The sequence below is a fragment of the Lotus japonicus genome, chromosome 2, assembly GCF_012489685.1.
Source record: "Lotus japonicus ecotype B-129 chromosome 2, LjGifu_v1.2".
Lineage (NCBI taxonomy): Eukaryota > Viridiplantae > Streptophyta > Magnoliopsida > Fabales > Fabaceae > Lotus > Lotus japonicus.
Genome location: NC_080042.1, coordinates 44112082 through 44130019, shown reverse-complemented (window position 1 = coordinate 44130019; position 17938 = coordinate 44112082). Strand labels below are relative to the sequence as shown.

The following is a 17938-nucleotide window of genomic DNA, read 5'->3' as shown; positions in this document are numbered from 1 at the left end:
TCTATGATGTATTTGACGATGTTGCTTCTTGGATGTTGGATATGTATATATTTGGATCCTTGGTTGGATTTTAAACATCATTGGCAGGTCTTGTTATTTTGAGAAATGAAGTTATACAAAGGAAACTCTATCGAATTATCGTTTGAACTTGTTTATTTTTATAAGTGATATTGCAGAAATGAGTTGTGAGAAAGAAGGCTTGCTAGGCTATGGTAATAGCTTATGCGTCGGTCACGACTGAGGTTTGGGTCGTCACAGACCCCCTCAGAGGTAAATGAGACTGATTTTGAGCTTAACCAAACTCTTATCAAACTAGTGAGAAGAAACAAGTATGGGGGTCGAATGATTACAATTTCCATGCTCACATGGTCCATGTAAGGAAGAATGGTGTGTCTAGTGATGCATTCAAGCTGAAACTTTTCCCTTATTCTTTGAAGCGTGAAGCCAGAATTTGGTTTAATTTCAAAAGAATGTCTTCTCATGGGAGGACTTGTTCCAAAGGTTAAGTGAAAATTTTATGTCTTGCTCATGTGAGAATTTGAGTAAAGGAGAGTCATGTTCTTCCTAGTTCTTGAGAAATAAAAGTCTATCAAGGACTATAACATTGAGCTACTTGGGAGACAACCTATATCTAGGTTTGGTTATTGTATTTTGAATTTCTTTTAGTTTAGTTTTTCTTCCAAAAAAAAGTGTGAACCTACTATTGCTCCACGCATGTGCGTGCAGCAGGGGGCCTGTACATGCGTGGCTAAGTGCCAAAGCATCGTACTTGCACGCATGTGAGTGCCTATGATGCACGCACATGCGTGCCGCACTAACGCTGGCACATAAACCATCAAGCACACACACACATACACACTCTCATTTATCCTACTCACTTCTCTTCACCCATTAGCACCCACGACCCAAAACACTCTTGTAAGACCAAGATTTGGTCAGGTTGTACAACTATATGTTTTGATGATAACAAGTTTATATTTGTGTATGAACAATTATGGTACTCTAACGTTTGTCTTTTAAGTTGTTGACAAACAGGTTCTGATTCTGATTCAAAGAAATATTCATCAGAAGTTAAAGACCAAAGAGTAACCAGTAAAACACTTCTACAGTCACTATGTTCTTCTGAACGGTAGTAAATGCTTCAGATGTTCTAATGATTAAAGCTCTGATGTGGGCTCTGAAGATTCAAGTGCTGAAGATTCTGAAGACTAGAAGTTCTGAGCGAACAGTCCAGAAGCTGAAGACTTGAAGATTCTGAAATCGAAGAGAAAGTTGGCTCTCAAGACCAAAGTGCTTCTGATTCTGAAGACCATAAGTTCTGAGTGAACGGTCCAGATGCAGAAGTTATGAAGGTCAAAGGATCCAAGCTTCCTTGTGACTCTGATCAAGTTGCTTCACAAGTTCCAACATGAAGCGTTTCCAAAGATCAGAAGGCTACTAGGATAAGGCAAAGGTCATTGTCAATAGTACAAAAGCAGTGTACTATTTTGGCGCCTTACCTAACGAGGTTCAGCCACAGCAGGTTCTGGAATTTCTAGAATTGCCCTCCAACGATTAGATTCTTTCAACGGATACAAAACCTTCACCTTGGAGTACTTATAGGCTGAAGAGAGAAGAAATTGGCAAAGAAACTATTGTGCAATCCAAGTGAAACTTACCAGCGAATACATTAGCAATATTTCTTCATTGTTCTTATTATGTTTACTCCTGCTTGTTAAGAAGCAACTCTTTTTAAACCCAAACCTTTTACAAATCTGTTTGTATTTCCTTAAGGGACCGAGTAGGTTAGATTCCTTGAGAAGACTGAGACTTGTGTGTCTTAGTGTTGCTAATTCTTAGATTTGTTAGTCATTGAGCAAGGTGTACTAGTGCAGTTGTAACAATATTTGATTAGTGGATTACCTTCATTCTACGATGGAAGAAATCACTATAACAGGTGGACTGGATTAGCTTGAGGGATTTATCAAGTGACCAAGGATAAAACACTTGTGTGCTTTTCTCCTCTCTTAATCTCTTGCACGTTGTGTTCTTAGAAACCGAGAAGATTTGCTAAAATCTTAAAGGGAATGTTTTGAAACGTAAAACCTTATTCAAACCCCCCATTTCTAGTGTTTTTCATACCTTCAATTGGTATCAGAGCGCAAGTTCTGGTGACCACACTTAACAGTGTTCAGTGATCCGTGCTGGTGTGAAAAACTCAATGGCGACCACCACAAATGAAATTCAGAAAGACCACTACAGTGCAAAATCCCCTGTCTTTGATGGTGAGAAGTTTGACTACTGGAAAGATTGAATCGAAAGTTTCTTTCTTGGCTTTGATGCTGATCACTGGGTTTTAGTTGTTGATGGCTACACACGTCAAGTTGATGGAGACGGTGTGAAGATTCCAAGAGACAAGATGAATGCAAATTAGAAGAAGAAGTACAAAGATCATCACAGAGCAAGAACCATTGTACTCAATGTCATCTCATATGAAGAATATGAGAAGATTACTTATCGAGAATCTGCAAAGTCTATCTTTGATTCTCTGAAGATGACTCATGAAGGAATCGAGGAAGTCAAGGAGACAAAGGCTCTATCTCGAATAAAGGAGTATGAAGCCTTCATGATGGAACATGATGAATCTGTAGAAGTCACGTTCTCTAGATTCCAGATGCTTATTGCTGGGATTAGAGTGCTTGACAAAGGCTACACCACTGTTGATCATGCCAAGAAGATCATTAGAAGCCTTCCTGAGAAGTGGATGCCCTTGGTGACTTCCTTGAAGTTGTCCAAGGATCTAAACAAGATAAGTTTAGAGGAACTTATCAGCATTCTAAAAAGTCATGAGATAAATCGTTCTGAACATCTACCTCAGAAGAAGCAAAAATTCCATAGCTTTAAAGTCCAGACCTGAGAAGGCCAAAACTCTTCAAGTTGAAGAAGAATCAGAAGAATCTTCTAAAGATTCTGATGAAGACGAGCTCTCATTGATTTCCAAAAGGGTCAACCGTATATGGAAGAACAGGCAAAGCAAGTACAAAGGATCAGCAAAAGCTAATGGAAGACAAGAATCTTCATCCGGTCAACGCAAGTCCTCTTCAAAAGAAGTAACTTGTTTTGAGTGCAAGAGCCAGGACATTACAAGAACGAGCGTCCTAAGCTGAAGATAGAAAAGATTTCTAAGAAGCATTTCAAGGCTAAGAAAGGTCTCATGGTGACTTTTGATGCCTCAGATTCAGAAGAAGAAGATTCTGATGATGCAATAGTTGAAGGACTCATGGAAGTTGTAAAGGACAAGGAAGCAGAGTCAAAAGCAGAATCAAAAGATGAATCAGCATCAGAAGTTGAGTCAGACTCTGAGGATGAAAATGAGGTATTCGCATCTTTCTCACATTCTGAACTTAAAACTGCTTTATCTGAAATTATGAGTAAATATGATTCTCTTCTGACTAAGCCCAAACGTTTGAAAAAGGATTTTCTTGCTGCTTCTGAAGTCACTGCTAAGAATGAGAAAACCATTTCTGATCTAAATGAAAACAACTTCTCTTTAGTCAACTCTAACTCTGTTCTTAAAAATGAAATTTCCAAGTTAGAAGAAGTTATTGCATCTAGTACTTCTGATGATAAGAATGAAACCAAATATTAAAAGACTTTTCAAAGATTCCTACCTAAAAGCGTAGATAGAAGCTTAATGGCTTCAACGATCTATGGCGTTAGCAGAAATGGGATGAATGGTATTGGTTATTCTAGACCTAGTAGAAAAGAGCCTCCTATGCCTAAACCAAAATCTCTTTATGAACATTTTGTACCTTCTGGTACTGTTATATTATCCTGTTGAAAGACCCAAAGTTTTCAGAACTTCTGGGGGACCCAGAAAGTGGGTACCTAAGGAAAATATTGTATATGTTGCATATATCCTTGATCGCTCCACTGAAACACCAATCATGGTATTTGGACAGTGGATGCTCGCGACACATGACAGGTGAAAATTGTATGTTCTAAGACCTAAAACTTAAATCTGGAGGTGAAATTGGTTTTGGAGACAACGAGAAGGGTAAGATCGTTGGTTCTGGAACAATCGGTGTTGGTAAGAGTCCATGCATTGATAATGTTATGTTAGTTAATGGTTTAATGATAATTTATTGTCAATAAGTCAATTAGCTGACAAGGGTTATGACAATATTTTTAATCAAAAGTCCTGCAAGGCTGTAAGTCTGATCGATGACTCTGTTATGTTTAACAGCAAGAGGCGGAACAACATCTATAAGATCAGATTATCTGAGTTTGAAACTCATAAAGTAAAGTGTCTTCTTTCTGTTAACAAGGAGCAATGGGTATGGCATAGACGGTTAGGGCATGCTAGCATGAGAAAGATTTCTCAGCTAAGTTAGCTTGACCTTGTCAGGGGCTTGCCCAGTCTGAAGTATTCTTCAGATGCTCTTTGTGAAGCATGTCAGAAAGGCAAATTTACAAAAGTCCCCTTTAAGGCAAAGAATGTTATTTCCACCTCAAGGCCGTTGGAACTTCTGCATATTGACCTATTTGGACTGGTGAAAACTGAGTCTATAGGTGGCAAGAAATATGGGATTCTCATCGTTGACGACTATAGCCGTTGGACATGGGTAAAATTCCTAAGACGCAAGGATGAGTCGCATTCTGTGTTCTCTACCTTTGTTGCCCAAGTGCAAAACGAGAAGGGATGTAGGATTGTCAGTGTCAGAAGTGATCATGGTGGAGAATTTGAGAATGAAGATTTTGAGAATCTTTTTGATACCTATGGAATATCACATGATTTATCCTGTCCCATAACTCCTCAGCAGAATGGAGTAGTGGAAAGGAAGAATATGACCCTTCAAGAGATAGCTAGAACCATGATCCAAGAAACTTACATGGCAAAGCACTTCTGGGCTGAAGCAGTAAACTCAACGTGTTACATTCAGAATAAAATCTCCATAAGACCTATTCTGGGTAAGACTCCTTATGAATTGTGGAAGAATAGAAAGCCCAACCTTTCTTATTTTCATCCTTTTGGTTGTGTTTGTTATATCTTGAAAACTAAGGATAAATTGCATAAATTTGATTCAAAGTCTTTGAAATGTTATATGCTAGTATATTCTGAACGTTCTAAGGGTTATATAATTTATAATACTGAATATGGAACTATAGAAGAATTTATTCATGTTAGATTTGACGATAAGCATGACTCTGAGAAGTCAAAGCTAGCTGAAAAGTTTGCGGATATGAGCATAACCATTTCAGAAAAGGACCAAGATTCAGAAGTCAAGGATCCAGAAGCTAATGAACCAGAAACAACCAGATCAGAAGATGTTGCTACAACTTCTGACTCACTTCGTCAGAAGAAAAGTAGAGTGATAGTTTCTCATCCTGAAGAATTGATTCTAGGCAATAAAGATGAACCTGTCAGAACCAGATCAGCTTTCAGACCTTCTGAAGAGATTCTTCTAAGCTTAAAGAGTTTTGTCTCTCTGATTGGATCGACTTCTATTGATGAAGTTCTTCAAGACAAAGATTGGATTCTGGCTATGGAAGAAGAACTGAATCAATTCACCAAGAATGATGTTTGGAATCTTGTCCAGAAACCCAAAGATGTCCATGTGATTGGAACCAAGTGGGTCTTCAGAAACAAACTCAATGAGAAGGGAGAAGTTGTTAGAAATAAGGCGAGACTTGTTTCTCAAGACTACAGTCAACAAGAATGCATAGGTTACATAGAAACATTTGCTCCTGTAGCAAGGTTAGAAGCTATAAGGTTATTGATTTCATTCTTTGTGAATCATAACATTGTTCTTCATCAAATGGATGTCAAGAGCGCGTTCCTCAACGAATTCATTTCTGAAGAAGTGTATGTTCATCAACCCCCTGGGTTCAAAGATGCTAAACATCCTGACCGTGTCTTCAAGTTGAAGAAATCTCTCTATGGATTAAAGCAAGCTCCAAGAGCATGGTATGAAAGACTTAGCTCATTTCTCCTAGACAATGAGTTTGTAAGGGGTAAAGTTGATACAACTCTCTTTTGCAAATCTTACAGAGATGATATTCTGATTGTTCAAATTTATGTTGATGATAGTATATTTGGCTCTGCTAATCCCTCTCTTTGCAAGGAAGTTTCTAAGTTAATGCAGGATGAATTTGAAATGAGTATGATGGGAGAACTCAAGTATTTTCTGGGTATCCAAATTGATCAACAACCAGAAGCAACGTGTAACGCCCCGATTTCTCGGGTGTCACACAGTAACTAATCACGTGTATTTTTACAAAGAATTTTCGCCGATTAATTAATTAACCTTTAATTAATGATAAGAGATTCATTAATTGCGAAACTCTTGAAGGATTAACCTTTACAAATCTCGCGGAAGTAAACATCATCTCAAAACTTTTGAATTAAATAAAATAAGCATGAAACATACGTCTAAAACCAAAGTAAATTACATCAACTTTATTTATCCAAATGAAAACAAAATAATTGTTCAATGCTTCCCGAACTCGGTACTCTCAACCCAAAGAGAAAATGGATGTCTCTCAACCCAAACCTATTCCTTGGCCTCTTCCTCTTTATCTTCTTCCTCTTCATCAGGAGTGTAGTCGTCATCCGGTAGTGGCTAGTCACGGAGTATCAGCTCCCAAGAATGGGTCGTCGCCGTTATCTTCACGACCATCTACCCCCCCTGTAACACCCCGATTTCGGTGGCGTCACTTTAGTAACCAAAATAAACTTAATGCGGAAAAACGTGAATATTTTTTTTTTATAATAACTAAGACAAGACTGAATTAAATAAAACCCAAATGCTAAAAGGTAATAAAACTAATATACAATATATAAACAGCCCCCGCTGTAAGTAACAACCTCGTCACGAGTAACCTCCAGTGACGGAAAGAAAACTGTAACGCCCGTAGGCAATAAGTACAAACCAAATAAAAAGGTGAAGTGTCCGCAACACCATCCCTCAAAACTGAGAATAAGTCAGCCCAGATGGCCTAAAACAAGACCTCCTAAGTCCAACCAACTCCCTGTGATTCCCGTAAAGAAACCACACAAAAAGCTATAGGTGGGAAACTACCCTGTTCCCAAAGGAACAAATGATGTTCAGAGCTAGGACTCTACTCCTACACTAATCCCATCTCGAGGAGCTCACACGAACACTCAATCCTACATGCTAGCATGATCGTCGTCCGAATTCGAAATCCAGAACGACCTAGTCTACATACACCATCCGTCCTCCTCTCGCAACCGCGATACGCTCCAGTTCCTGCATCTCAACCCTAGTTCCTCCCGAAGGATGAACCATCATGAATCAGCCCGCCAAAGACATCTGACAAAGGGCGTTTGTTCGCCAAAGCACACACAGAAGACGCGAGGGTCAACTCCAAAGAATTATATAAATAATACCACCAATAGATACCATTAAAAGATTAGCCACTTAGGCTTATAACTAGGGATAACATCCTAGGGTTGCATTATTCCACAAAGAATATAACGACAGTAAAACACAGTTAACATGCATCAAGTAGAACTAACAAGTATCAAACACACTCATCAACTAAGTCAGTATGCATGTCGCATGAAATGATATGCAGGTTAACCCAGTCAACCAATATGCAATCCGGAACGGATGGACATCAAACGGATCAGCCCTAACACCAGCCACGGTGGGACCATTTCGGCCCGCGTGCCTCTTACACCACACAAAGGTAGTCAGATCAACAGTAAACCCGTAGGTCTGCCATTTCGGTCTGCTACTAAGAGTCACCTAGCAGCGCTCTTACGCGGAAATCCTGGTCTTATAACCAATTTTGGAATCCGCCGTGGTCCGGTATCTCGCCGTGTTTAAACCACTTAATGAGTGCATGCAATGCAGTGATTAGCCAAACAACGTCTCCGACCTCACTCGACACGTCGCCACGTGTTCTAGCTAAATTAATGTCTCTAAAAGCTTACCCTAAGGTAAAGTCGATTCTGCGACAAAATACAATAATCATAAAATGAGTGCAACCACTCACGATGACTCTTCGGGTCATCAATGCTCTCACGAAGTCTCACGCTTCAGTGAAGTTTCATGCTCTCACAAGGTCTCACGCCTCAGTGGAGTTCCATGCTTTCCACAAGGTCTCACGCCTCAGTGGAGTATCCCGCATTCACAAGGTCTCACGCCTCAGTGAAGCTTCATGCTGTTCACGAGGTCTCACGCCTCAGTGAAGATCCATGCTTTCCACAAGGTCTCACGCCTCAGTGGAGTATCACGCATTCACAAGGTCTCACGCCTCAGTGAAGCTTCTCGGCTCATCCCTTGGATGGCTAACAAACTGCTCAACGAGCGAAGGAGTACCAACATACTCAGAACTTACCAAACTCCTCAACACTTGGATCCGACGACACTTCTCGTTTTCCAAAAACTAAGGTTTGCATCCGAAGCTTCCTTTCGAGTTTATTATCTTTATTTAAAGATTTAGAGGTTGTTTAATGTCTTATGAGTTTTCTTTTCAAAATAATATCCTTTTTAGTCTTATCGAAATTCCTATAAGTTCTCGGGATCTCCTAATTCCCAAATGACTCCAGAGAATGTCTCGATCCATACACATCATAACAAGGCCCGAATCTCATTCGTCCTATCAAACTTTATCAAAACTCTCAAATAAAAATCGGCATGACCTGCCCGCTATTCTCACTATTCAGAATCTCAGATTCCAGTACAGAGCATATTTAAATCATCACAATCAACAACATGTCATATATCAATAAATCGCATCATAAACACTTAGCACTTAGCATATAAAGCATGCACCACACATCCTAGATTACCCACATAGCACATAGCATGTAAGACAATCTCAAAAACATTCAGTAGATGAATCATCTACATTGTCAGCCGAAGCCTCAGAAAACATTTTCCAATCACACACAATTCCAGTGCATAAACAGTAAACAATGTCGAAACATCGACCCTAAGCATTAACTAGAGATTCAGTGAGAAGCCCTCACCTGTAGATTCTCTAGGACGATCTCCTAACACTTGTTCACAATCAAAGGCTTTCTCCGCTGGGAATTCCTCAAAATCACCTTTAGAGCAAAACCACAGAAATACTATCAGAATCTATCGGAACTAAGCTATCAATACGCACTAAGGTTACATGAAGTAATATATACTCCGAGGTACGATAATCTAGCGCGAAAGAACAAGTTTTCGGAAAAGGAAATTTTCCTCCTCCCCCCTAAAAGCTCACGGCCACTTTTGGTAATTGTAAGGTTCGGTTTTTCTTCTATCAAACTTGGTTCCTATGCTATCATAAGCCGTAACTAAGGGTATTCTGAACTCGGAAAAATTATCGGATCAAAAACTGTCGCAGGGGTATTTTGGTCATGATTTTTAACTTAGGATTTTTCAAAACTGAAATCCCAAAAATAAAATTTTGCAGGGACGTCACCAACGACGTTTATGACAACTAATCCTACTAGCACTAAGCTAAGGCGATAGTTTTCAGCCTAAAGGTTGAAGCTTTACACCAAAAACTCCAAAAATGGGTATTTTAGGCTCAAAATGATTCCGGCGACATAACGGAAAATCTAACCCGGCAGAAGTGATCTTGGGCGCATAAGGAAGAGGTTTAGAATCAGAAATGAAAGATTCAGGATAGTTTTGCAAAAACCCATAAACTATCCGCTCAGAAAACTCTACAGAAAAGCTATGGAAAAAGCGATCAGAGGTAAGGATTAGCGACTATACCTCGAAGCCTTGAAGTAGCAACTAACGGATCAACGATCAAGCAAGCGATGAACAAAATTCTTCTTCCTTCTTCCTTGTGTAGTTCTTTTGATTGGCTGCATTTTGCTCAAACCATGATGTGCAACCATATGTGCCAACATCTGGAGCAACATGGTGAAATTTCATATGTTGTTGGTTAAGTCGTTAAAGTCAAGTTTGTTGTGAGGTTGCTGATTGTATGGGATTCAGAAGATTTATTCTATGTTGTGCGTTTTATCTTCTGAAGGCGTGTTTGTTTTAATCTTGGCTGAAGTAACAAGATTGATAACGTGTGAACCAAGTCTATCTCAAAGGTTGAATTCTGTTTTACTTGGTTCTGTTATTTTATTCTGGTAAGACTTGATTCCATTAAGATTCTTTCCAGAAGTGTGTTAGTGGACTCTATGACGTTTAGCCCATTGAAGATCCAAGCCTCAAGTGAACGTCTATATAAAGGAACTTAAAAACCCTAGCTGCACAAGGATTCAGAGTGATACATACTGATTTTAGGGTTTTTATTTGTGAGTCCTCTTGTGAGTTTTGTACCAACTTAGTGCTTTCGTTCATCAGAGTACTAAGTTGATTTGTTTAGGTGAGTTGTAATCTCATCAAACTTGTTTGTTGATAAACATGATATGGTCGCTGTGGCAGTGGTCATTAGGGGTTAGAGAAAGTTTTCTCATAGCTTAGAGGAGAAGGGCTAAGCTAGATTCACTTGTGTAATAGTGGTGGACATAAAAGAGGCTCTATACTAAGGGGGAGTACTTAGGTATAGGAGGGACTTTCATGTGACCTGAGAGCTATTATTTGATAGTGAATTGACTCCTGGATTGGTATCCTCCAGACGTAGGTGATGTTCACCGAACTGGGTTAACAACTCCTTGTGTTTGTCTGTTTAACTGTTTGTTTATTTTTAATACTCTGATTGTGTTTTGTTGTGCTACACATTGTTGCAACATTGTGTATCACATCTGTCCTAGGTGAATACGAATTTCAATTGGCATCAGAGCAGGCACCCTGTTCTGGTTGGGTGAGCTCCAGGGAAGACAGATTCGGTTCCAATGGACAACTCAAAGGAAGGTGGCTCTGTGAATAGACCACCTATTCTGGATGGCACCAACTACGACTACTGGAAGGCTCGCATGATTGCGTTTCTCAAATCAATTGACAGCAAGACCTGGAAGGCTATTGTCAAAGGTTGGAAACATCCGGTGAACATACCCAAGGAAGGGTCATCTGTTGGTGAGTTGAAACCTGAGGATGAATGGAACAAAGAAGAGGATGAGGAGGCGTTGGGTAACTCTAAAGCGCTAAATGCTATATTCAATGGAGTGGATAAAAACATGTTCCGATTGATCAACACTTGCACTGTGGCAAAGGATGCTTGGGAGATTCTCAAGACTGCTCATGAGGGGACTTCCAGAGTTAGAATGTCAAGGCTTCAGATTCTAACAACTCAGTTTGAGAACTTAAAGATGAAGGAAGATGAGACCATCTCTGATTTTCATATGAGACTGCGTGATATGGCAAACTCCTTTTTCGCTTTGGGAGAACAAATGTCAGAGGAGAAGCTTGTGAGAAAGATTCTCAGATCTCTTCCTAAGAAGTTTGACATGAAAGTAACTGCTATTGAAGAAGCTCAAGACATAAGCAGTATCAAGGTGGATGAGCTTATTGGATCCTTGATGACTTTTGAAATGACTCAAAATGATAGACCTGAGAAAAGAAATAAAAGCATTGCTCTTGTCTCAAGCACAGATTTAGATGAAGATATGTCTGATAATGAAACTGGTGAAAGCATATCAGAAGCCATAGCTCTTCTGGGAAGAAAATTCAACAAGGTTTTGAAAAGGCTGGATAAGCGATCGAGGCCAAATGTGCAAGACAAACGGCTTGACAATTTCAAGAATCAGCAATTTCAAAGAAGAGTGAAAGATGAAGACAAGATAGGAAATGGCCGAGGGGTTCAATGTCATGAATGTGAAGGTTTTGGCCACATCAGGACTGAATGTGCCACCTATTTGAAGAAACAAAAGAAAGGGATGGTCACCACTTGGTCTGATGATGAATCTGATACAGAAGGTGAAGATGTAACAGCAAACAGAGTAACTTCATTCATGGTTAGATGTGATTCAGATGATGGGGACAGTGACAAGGAGATCTCTGATGAGGAACTTGCTGAAGCTTATAAGCTTCTCTACACTAAGTGGAAAGAAGCATGTATCTACGGTCAGCAACAGAAGAAGCAAGTTTTTGAGCTTCAAGCTGAGAAGAAGAAGCTAACTGAAGAAGTGGCCTTATTGAACTCAAAAATGGAAGGAATGACCAAGTCCATTCGCATGATGAGTAAAAGCACTGATATTCTGGATGAAATTCTTGATGTTGGAAAAAATGCAGGTGATAAGACTGGGATAGGATTTGATTTTCGTGCTGTTAACAAGGCGAGCCAGAACATGACTAAGGAACATGTGCAGATTGGAAGGCAATCAAATGTTAAAATGTGGAACCGCAGGCCCCAGCAATCAGTTACACATTCGTATGCTCAAGTCAGGAACTATCAAAATTCAACTTGGAGATGTCATTTTTGTGGGAGATTTGGTCACATTAGACCATATTGCTTCAAGCTTTATGGATATCCTATACTTCAAGATGTATCACGAGAGTATGAAAAGAAAAGTCCAGGCAAAAGCATGTGGAAGCCCAAGGTTAATGCTACTGCTCTCATTGCTCACACCTCTCTGCGTGCATCATCAAAAGAAGACTGGTACTTTGATAGTGGATGTTCCAGACACATGACAGGAGTGAAGAGCTATCTGGAGAAAATGAAACCACATGCTAAGAGCTTTGTTACTTTCGGTGATGGAGCCAAAGGAAAGATCAGAGGAATTGGAAAATTGTCTGACACAGGATCTCCAAACCTTGATGATGTTCTGTTAGTTGAAGGTTTAACTGCAAACTTGATCAGCATAAGTCAACTTTGTGACCAAGGCTTGAAGGTGGTGTTCAAACAATCTGGGTGTGTTGTCAAAAATAAGAACAAGGATGTGCTAATGAGAGGAGCCAGATCAAAGGACAACTGCTACATGTGGACCTCTGAAACAACATCCTTGTCTGCTCGATGTTTGATGTCTAAGGAAGATGAAGTTAGAATCTGGCACCAAAAGTTAGGTCATCTGAATCTTAAGAGTATGAAAAGAATTGTCGCTGAGGAAGCAGTTAAAGGAATACCAAAGTTGAAAATTCAAGAAGGAAAGGTTTGTGGTGAATGTCAGATTGGGAAGCAAGTCAAAATGTCCCACCAGAAGCTACAACATCTGACTACATCAAAAGTGCTTGAATTACTACACATGGATTTGATGGGGCCAATGCAAGTGGAAAGTCTAGGAGGAAAAAGGTACGTTTTTGTATGCGTAGATGATTTTTCCAGATTCACTTGGGTAGAATTTCTGAAGGAGAAGTCAGACACCTTTGAAGTGTTCAAAGAACTATGTCTCCAAGTGCAAAGGGAAAAAGGGAGTGGGATTGTTAAAATAAGAAGTGATCATGGAAAAGAATTTGAGAATGGTCAATTCTCTGAGTTCTGCTCCTCTGAAGGAATCAAACATGAATTCTCTGCTCCTATCACTCCTCAACAAAACGGAGTGGTTGAAAGGAAGAACAGAACATTGCAAGAATCTGCCAGAGCTATGTTGCATGCTAAAAATCTACCATATCATTTTTGGGCTGAGGCTATTAACACTGCCTGCTACATTCACAATCGCGTCACTATTCGTCAAGGAGATACAGTCACTCAGTATGAACTATGGAAAGGGAAAAAACCTACAGTGAAGTATTTTCATGTTTTTGGCAGCAAGTGTTACATTCTGTCTGATAGAGAACACAGGAGAAAACTGGATCCTAAAAGTGAAGTTGGAATATTTCTGGGGTATTCTGGAAACAGCAGAGCATACAGAGTTTATAATATTCGTACTAAAGTCATGATGGAATCCATTAATGTAGTTGTTGATGATACAGCCAATGAGAGAACGGGACAAGCTCATGATGAAGATGATCTACCATATGAGTGTACAAATGTGGAACCAGATGAGCCAGCAATTCAATTCCCAAATGAGCAAGAAAACACTGTCTCTCAACTGCCTGTAGCTACCAAAGAACCCTCTATTAGAATTCAGAAGATACATCCAAAGGAAAATATCATTGGTGATCTGAATGATGGGGTTATTACTAGGTCAAGGGATCTAGTTTCTAATGCATGCTTCATATCAAAAATCGAACCAAAGAACGTCAAAGAAGCTCTGACTGATGAGTTCTGGATTCAATCCATGCAAGAGGAACTGGGACAGTTCAAGAGGAATGAAGTGTGGGAATTGGTTCCAAGACCTGATGATGCAAATGTTGTGGGAACTAAGTGGATATTCAGGAACAAGTCTGATGAAAGTGGTAATGTGACAAGGAACAAATCTCGTCTAGTTGCTCAGGGATACTCTCAAATAGAAGGAATAGACTTTGATGAAACTTTTGCTCCTGTTGCTCGTCTTGAATCTATCAGGTTGTTGTTGGGAGTAGCATGTTTGCTAAAATTCAGACTATATCAGATGGATGTCAAGAGTGCATTCTTGAATGGTTACTTGAATGAAGAAGTCTATGTGGAACAGCCTAAAGGGTTTGTAGATCCAAGTTTTCCAGATCATGTATACAGATTGAAAAAGGCTCTGTATGGCTTAAAACAAGCACCTAGAGCATGGTATGAAAGATTAACAGAATTTCTGACCAACAATGGTTATGACAAAAGTGGCATTGACAAGACCTTGTTTGTTAAGAAAAATGGCAGTGAACTTATGATAGCTCAAATTTATGTTGATGACATTGTGTTTGGTGGCATGTCGAACCAGATGGTGGAACAATTTGTTGAACAAATGAAATCTGAGTTTGAAATGAGTCTTGTAGGTGAATTAACTTACTTTCTGGGACTTCAGGTAAAACAGATGGAAGATACCTTATTCATCACACAAAGTAAGTATGCTAAGGGGATTGTTAAGAAGTTTGGTCTTGAGAATGCGGGTCACAAAAGAACACCTGCTGCAACTCATATCAAGCTCACAAAGGATGAGAAAGGTACTGATGTGGATCCTAGTTTATATAGAAGCATGATTGGAAGTCTTTTGTATCTCACTGCCAGCAGACCAGATATTACTTTTGCAGTTGGAGTTTGTGCTAGGTATCAAGCAGAACCAAAGACTAGTCATCTCATTCAAGTGAAAAGGATCATTAAGTATATCAGTGGTACAAGTGATTATGGCATTTTGTACTCTCACAACACTAATTCAGTGTTAACAGGTTACTGTGATGCGGATTGGGCTGGAAGTGCTGATGATAGGAAAAGCACATCAGGTGGATGTTTCTTTCTTGGAAACAATCTAATTTCTTGGTTCAGTAAAAAGCAAAATTGTGTCTCTCTCTCTACGGCAGAAGCTGAATATATAGTTGCTGGAAGCAGCTGCACTCAGTTGATGTGGATGAAACAAATGTTAAAGGAGTATAATGTGCAACAAGATGTTATGACATTGTTTTGTGACAATCTAAGTGCTATCAACATATCCAAAAATCCAATTCAGCACAGCAGAACAAAACATATTGATATTCGTCATCATTTCATCAGGGAGTTGGTTGAAGATGGTACTGTTACTTTGGAACATGTCTCAACTGAAAAACAGTTAGCAGATATTTTTACCAAAGCTCTGGATGCCACACAGTTTGAAAAATTGAGACAGTTATTGGGTATCTGCCTATTTGAGGAATTATAGCAATCAAAGGGATTGTGGTGTGCCAACGGCTCTTTTGTCATAACGTTTGAGGCACGCTTAATCCAGAATTTCCATTGTTTCTTGATAACCTCTCCTGCAACCTCCACTGCACAACTTCAAATTTCTGCAACTCACTCCAAAACCGTCTATCCTTTTCTTGAAGACCCGTGTTTCTTTCTTTGTGTCCTCTTCACCATGAGTCAAGATTCTAGCAAGAAACTCACTCCTGAGATGAATGCTTACGGGGTAAAGGTATTGGGTTTGAAATCCAAAACCCCAAAATCGTCAAGGGTTTCAAAATCCTCTCCTCATACCTCTGAAATCGCAATTGCTCAAGGTAGTCCTCAACCATCGTTTGATCCGAGTAAGATGAAAGGGAAAAAGGCTCGATCCAAGTCAGATGCGTCCAAAGCAAAGAAGAAGATGGTAATGAGAAGCTCTGAGGCAACCCAGGGAGTAAATTCCGAGGCTGAAATCAACTCAAGTACAGGTGATGATGTTGCTGATCCTTGTATCACTGAAGTGTTGGAAACTCCTCTCAAGGAAGTTTTACATGCAGATGTAGATCCAATTGTTCCATCACCAAGCAATAATCAATCAAGCCACGGTGGTGATTCTGATTGCAACAAGGATTCTGATCATCTTGAGGAAGAGGTAATTGTTCCCAACTCTACTCCCTCTGTTGATAAAGATATGCATGTCGAGGATGTTCAGAATGTCATTGAGAACTCAGAATCTGATGAGGTGTTGCTCAACACCCTTGGTGCTTCTGCTTCTGTTGCTTCAAAGAGGCAAAAGATGACTGTTGTTCGTAAGTACTCTACGCGTTCCTCTTGCAAGAAGTTAGGTTTGGGTTTGAGTGAGAACAAGAAGCGCAAGAAGGTCATTATTCTTGATGATGATACTCCTGTTGTACAGAATTTCAAAAGAAAGGTTCACAAAGATAATGCTACTCCTGTTGTTGATGAGATTCCAACTGTGGAGTTGGATAAGACAGATACTGGTTCTGCTGCTCGAAAGCGCAAGATTGGGAAGCGAATTCCAGAAAACGTGCCTGCTGCTCCTTTGGATAACATTTCCTTTCACTCTGAAGAAAGTGTTGGTAAGTGGAAGTATGTTTATCAGCGCAGGATTGCTCAAGAGAGGGAATTGACTGGTGAGATTTTGCATTGTCAAGAAATTATGGAACTTATTGAGGCTGCTGGGTTGTTGAAAACTGTTATTGAGATTGGAGGCTGCTATGACAAGTTGGTGAGAGAATTTATTGTGAATATAACTACAAATTGCACGGTGTCTGGGCATCCTGATTTCAGGAAAGTTTTTGTGCGTGGTAGGTGTGTACATTTTTCTCCTGAGATCATTAATCAGTATTTGGGAAGGAGCACTATTGTCACAGGAAATGAAGAGCTGTCCTTGAGTGTTATCACAAATGAACTCACGGCTGGTCAGGTTATGGAATGGCCTGTCAAAGGCTTGTTGTCTTCTACTCATTTGAGTGTAAAGTATGCTATCTTGAATCGCATTGGTGCTGCAAATTGGGCTCCTACCACCCACAACTCAGATATTTCTTCAGGTTTGGCAAAATTAATTTATCTGATTGGTACTAAGGCTCAGTTTGATTTTGGTGAATATGTCTTTGCTCAAACTATGAAGCATGCTGACACCTTTGCTGTCAAGCTCCCTATTGGGTTTCCGTGTTTACTTTGTGGGATTATCTTGCGTCAACATCCTCAAATTCTCCTTGTTGATGAGGTTCCTAGCAAGAAGGCTAGTCTTCTCACTATTGATTACAGGCTGCTAGCTGGTGCCCATGTTTCTGATGTTGCTGGTTTGGCTGAGATGACTCAGGGGGAGGGTACTTCCTCTCAGAAGACTCCTGAGACTCCTATTGCTGCGCTTATTGCGGTGTCTAAGATGCTTCAGGACACAATTACTAGTTGTACATTGAGGAAGAAGAATGTGGACACTCTCATTCTGCAGTTGACTAAAGGCAAGAGGCCTCTTGAAGACAATGCTGCTGATGATCAAGATGCTGCTGGTACTTCTGATGATGACACTTCTGCTAGTGCTTAGTGTATTTGTTCCTTCTTCATTCAATCTGGTTGTAATATTTTGTTGGCTTCTGCTGGCTCTCTGCACCCTTTGACAAATTCTGCTAATAAGGGGGAGAATGGTACTGTTGCTTGTGTTACTGTTGCTTGTGATGTTGTTGCTGCTGTTGCGGTTGTTGAGTGTTTTTGTTATTCAGACCAGTAGTGTGTTCAGTTCATCATATGCTGTGTGCTGTTTGTTTTTGCATTGTTTGGCTTCTGATCATGTTTTAGCAAAAATTTGCCAAAGGGGGAGATTGTAGTTCTTTTGATTGGCTGCATTTTGCTCAAACCATGATGTGCA

At 39.9% G+C, this 17938-nt stretch overlaps 2 protein-coding genes across 2 annotated transcripts; both read left to right on the top strand.

Annotated features, from left to right (window-relative positions):
• The first annotated feature begins 10801 nt into the window (after positions 1 to 10801).
• Positions 10802 to 15544, top strand: LOC130736472 (uncharacterized). The gene is made up of 5 exons (XM_057588303.1): positions 10802 to 10820; positions 10938 to 11298; positions 11455 to 14110; positions 14396 to 15077; positions 15294 to 15544. The coding sequence occupies exons 1-5, from the start codon at positions 10802 to 10804 to the stop codon at positions 15542 to 15544; spliced, it is 3969 nt and encodes a 1322-aa protein (XP_057444286.1).
• A 195-nt stretch (positions 15545 to 15739) lies between these two features.
• LOC130736471 (uncharacterized) lies at positions 15740 to 17617 on the top strand. The gene has a single exon (XM_057588302.1). The coding sequence runs from the start codon at positions 15740 to 15742 to the stop codon at positions 17615 to 17617; it is 1878 nt and encodes a 625-aa protein (XP_057444285.1).
• The last annotated feature ends 321 nt before the right edge of the window (positions 17618 to 17938 follow it).

Excerpts from the sequence above, each read along its gene's own strand:
- LOC130736471 (XM_057588302.1), top strand. The coding sequence starts at position 15,740 with ATGAGTCAAGATTCTAGCAAGAAACTCACTCCTGAGATGAATGCTTAC.
- LOC130736472 (XM_057588303.1), top strand. Across the intron at positions 11,299-11,454 it reads TTCGCTTTGGGAGAACAAAT|ACCTGAGAAAAGAAATAAAA; the intron begins GTCAGAGGAGAA and ends TCAAAATGATAG. Across the intron at positions 14,111-14,395 it reads GGAATGAAGTGTGGGAATTG|CCTAAAGGGTTTGTAGATCC; the intron begins GTTCCAAGACCT and ends TATGTGGAACAG.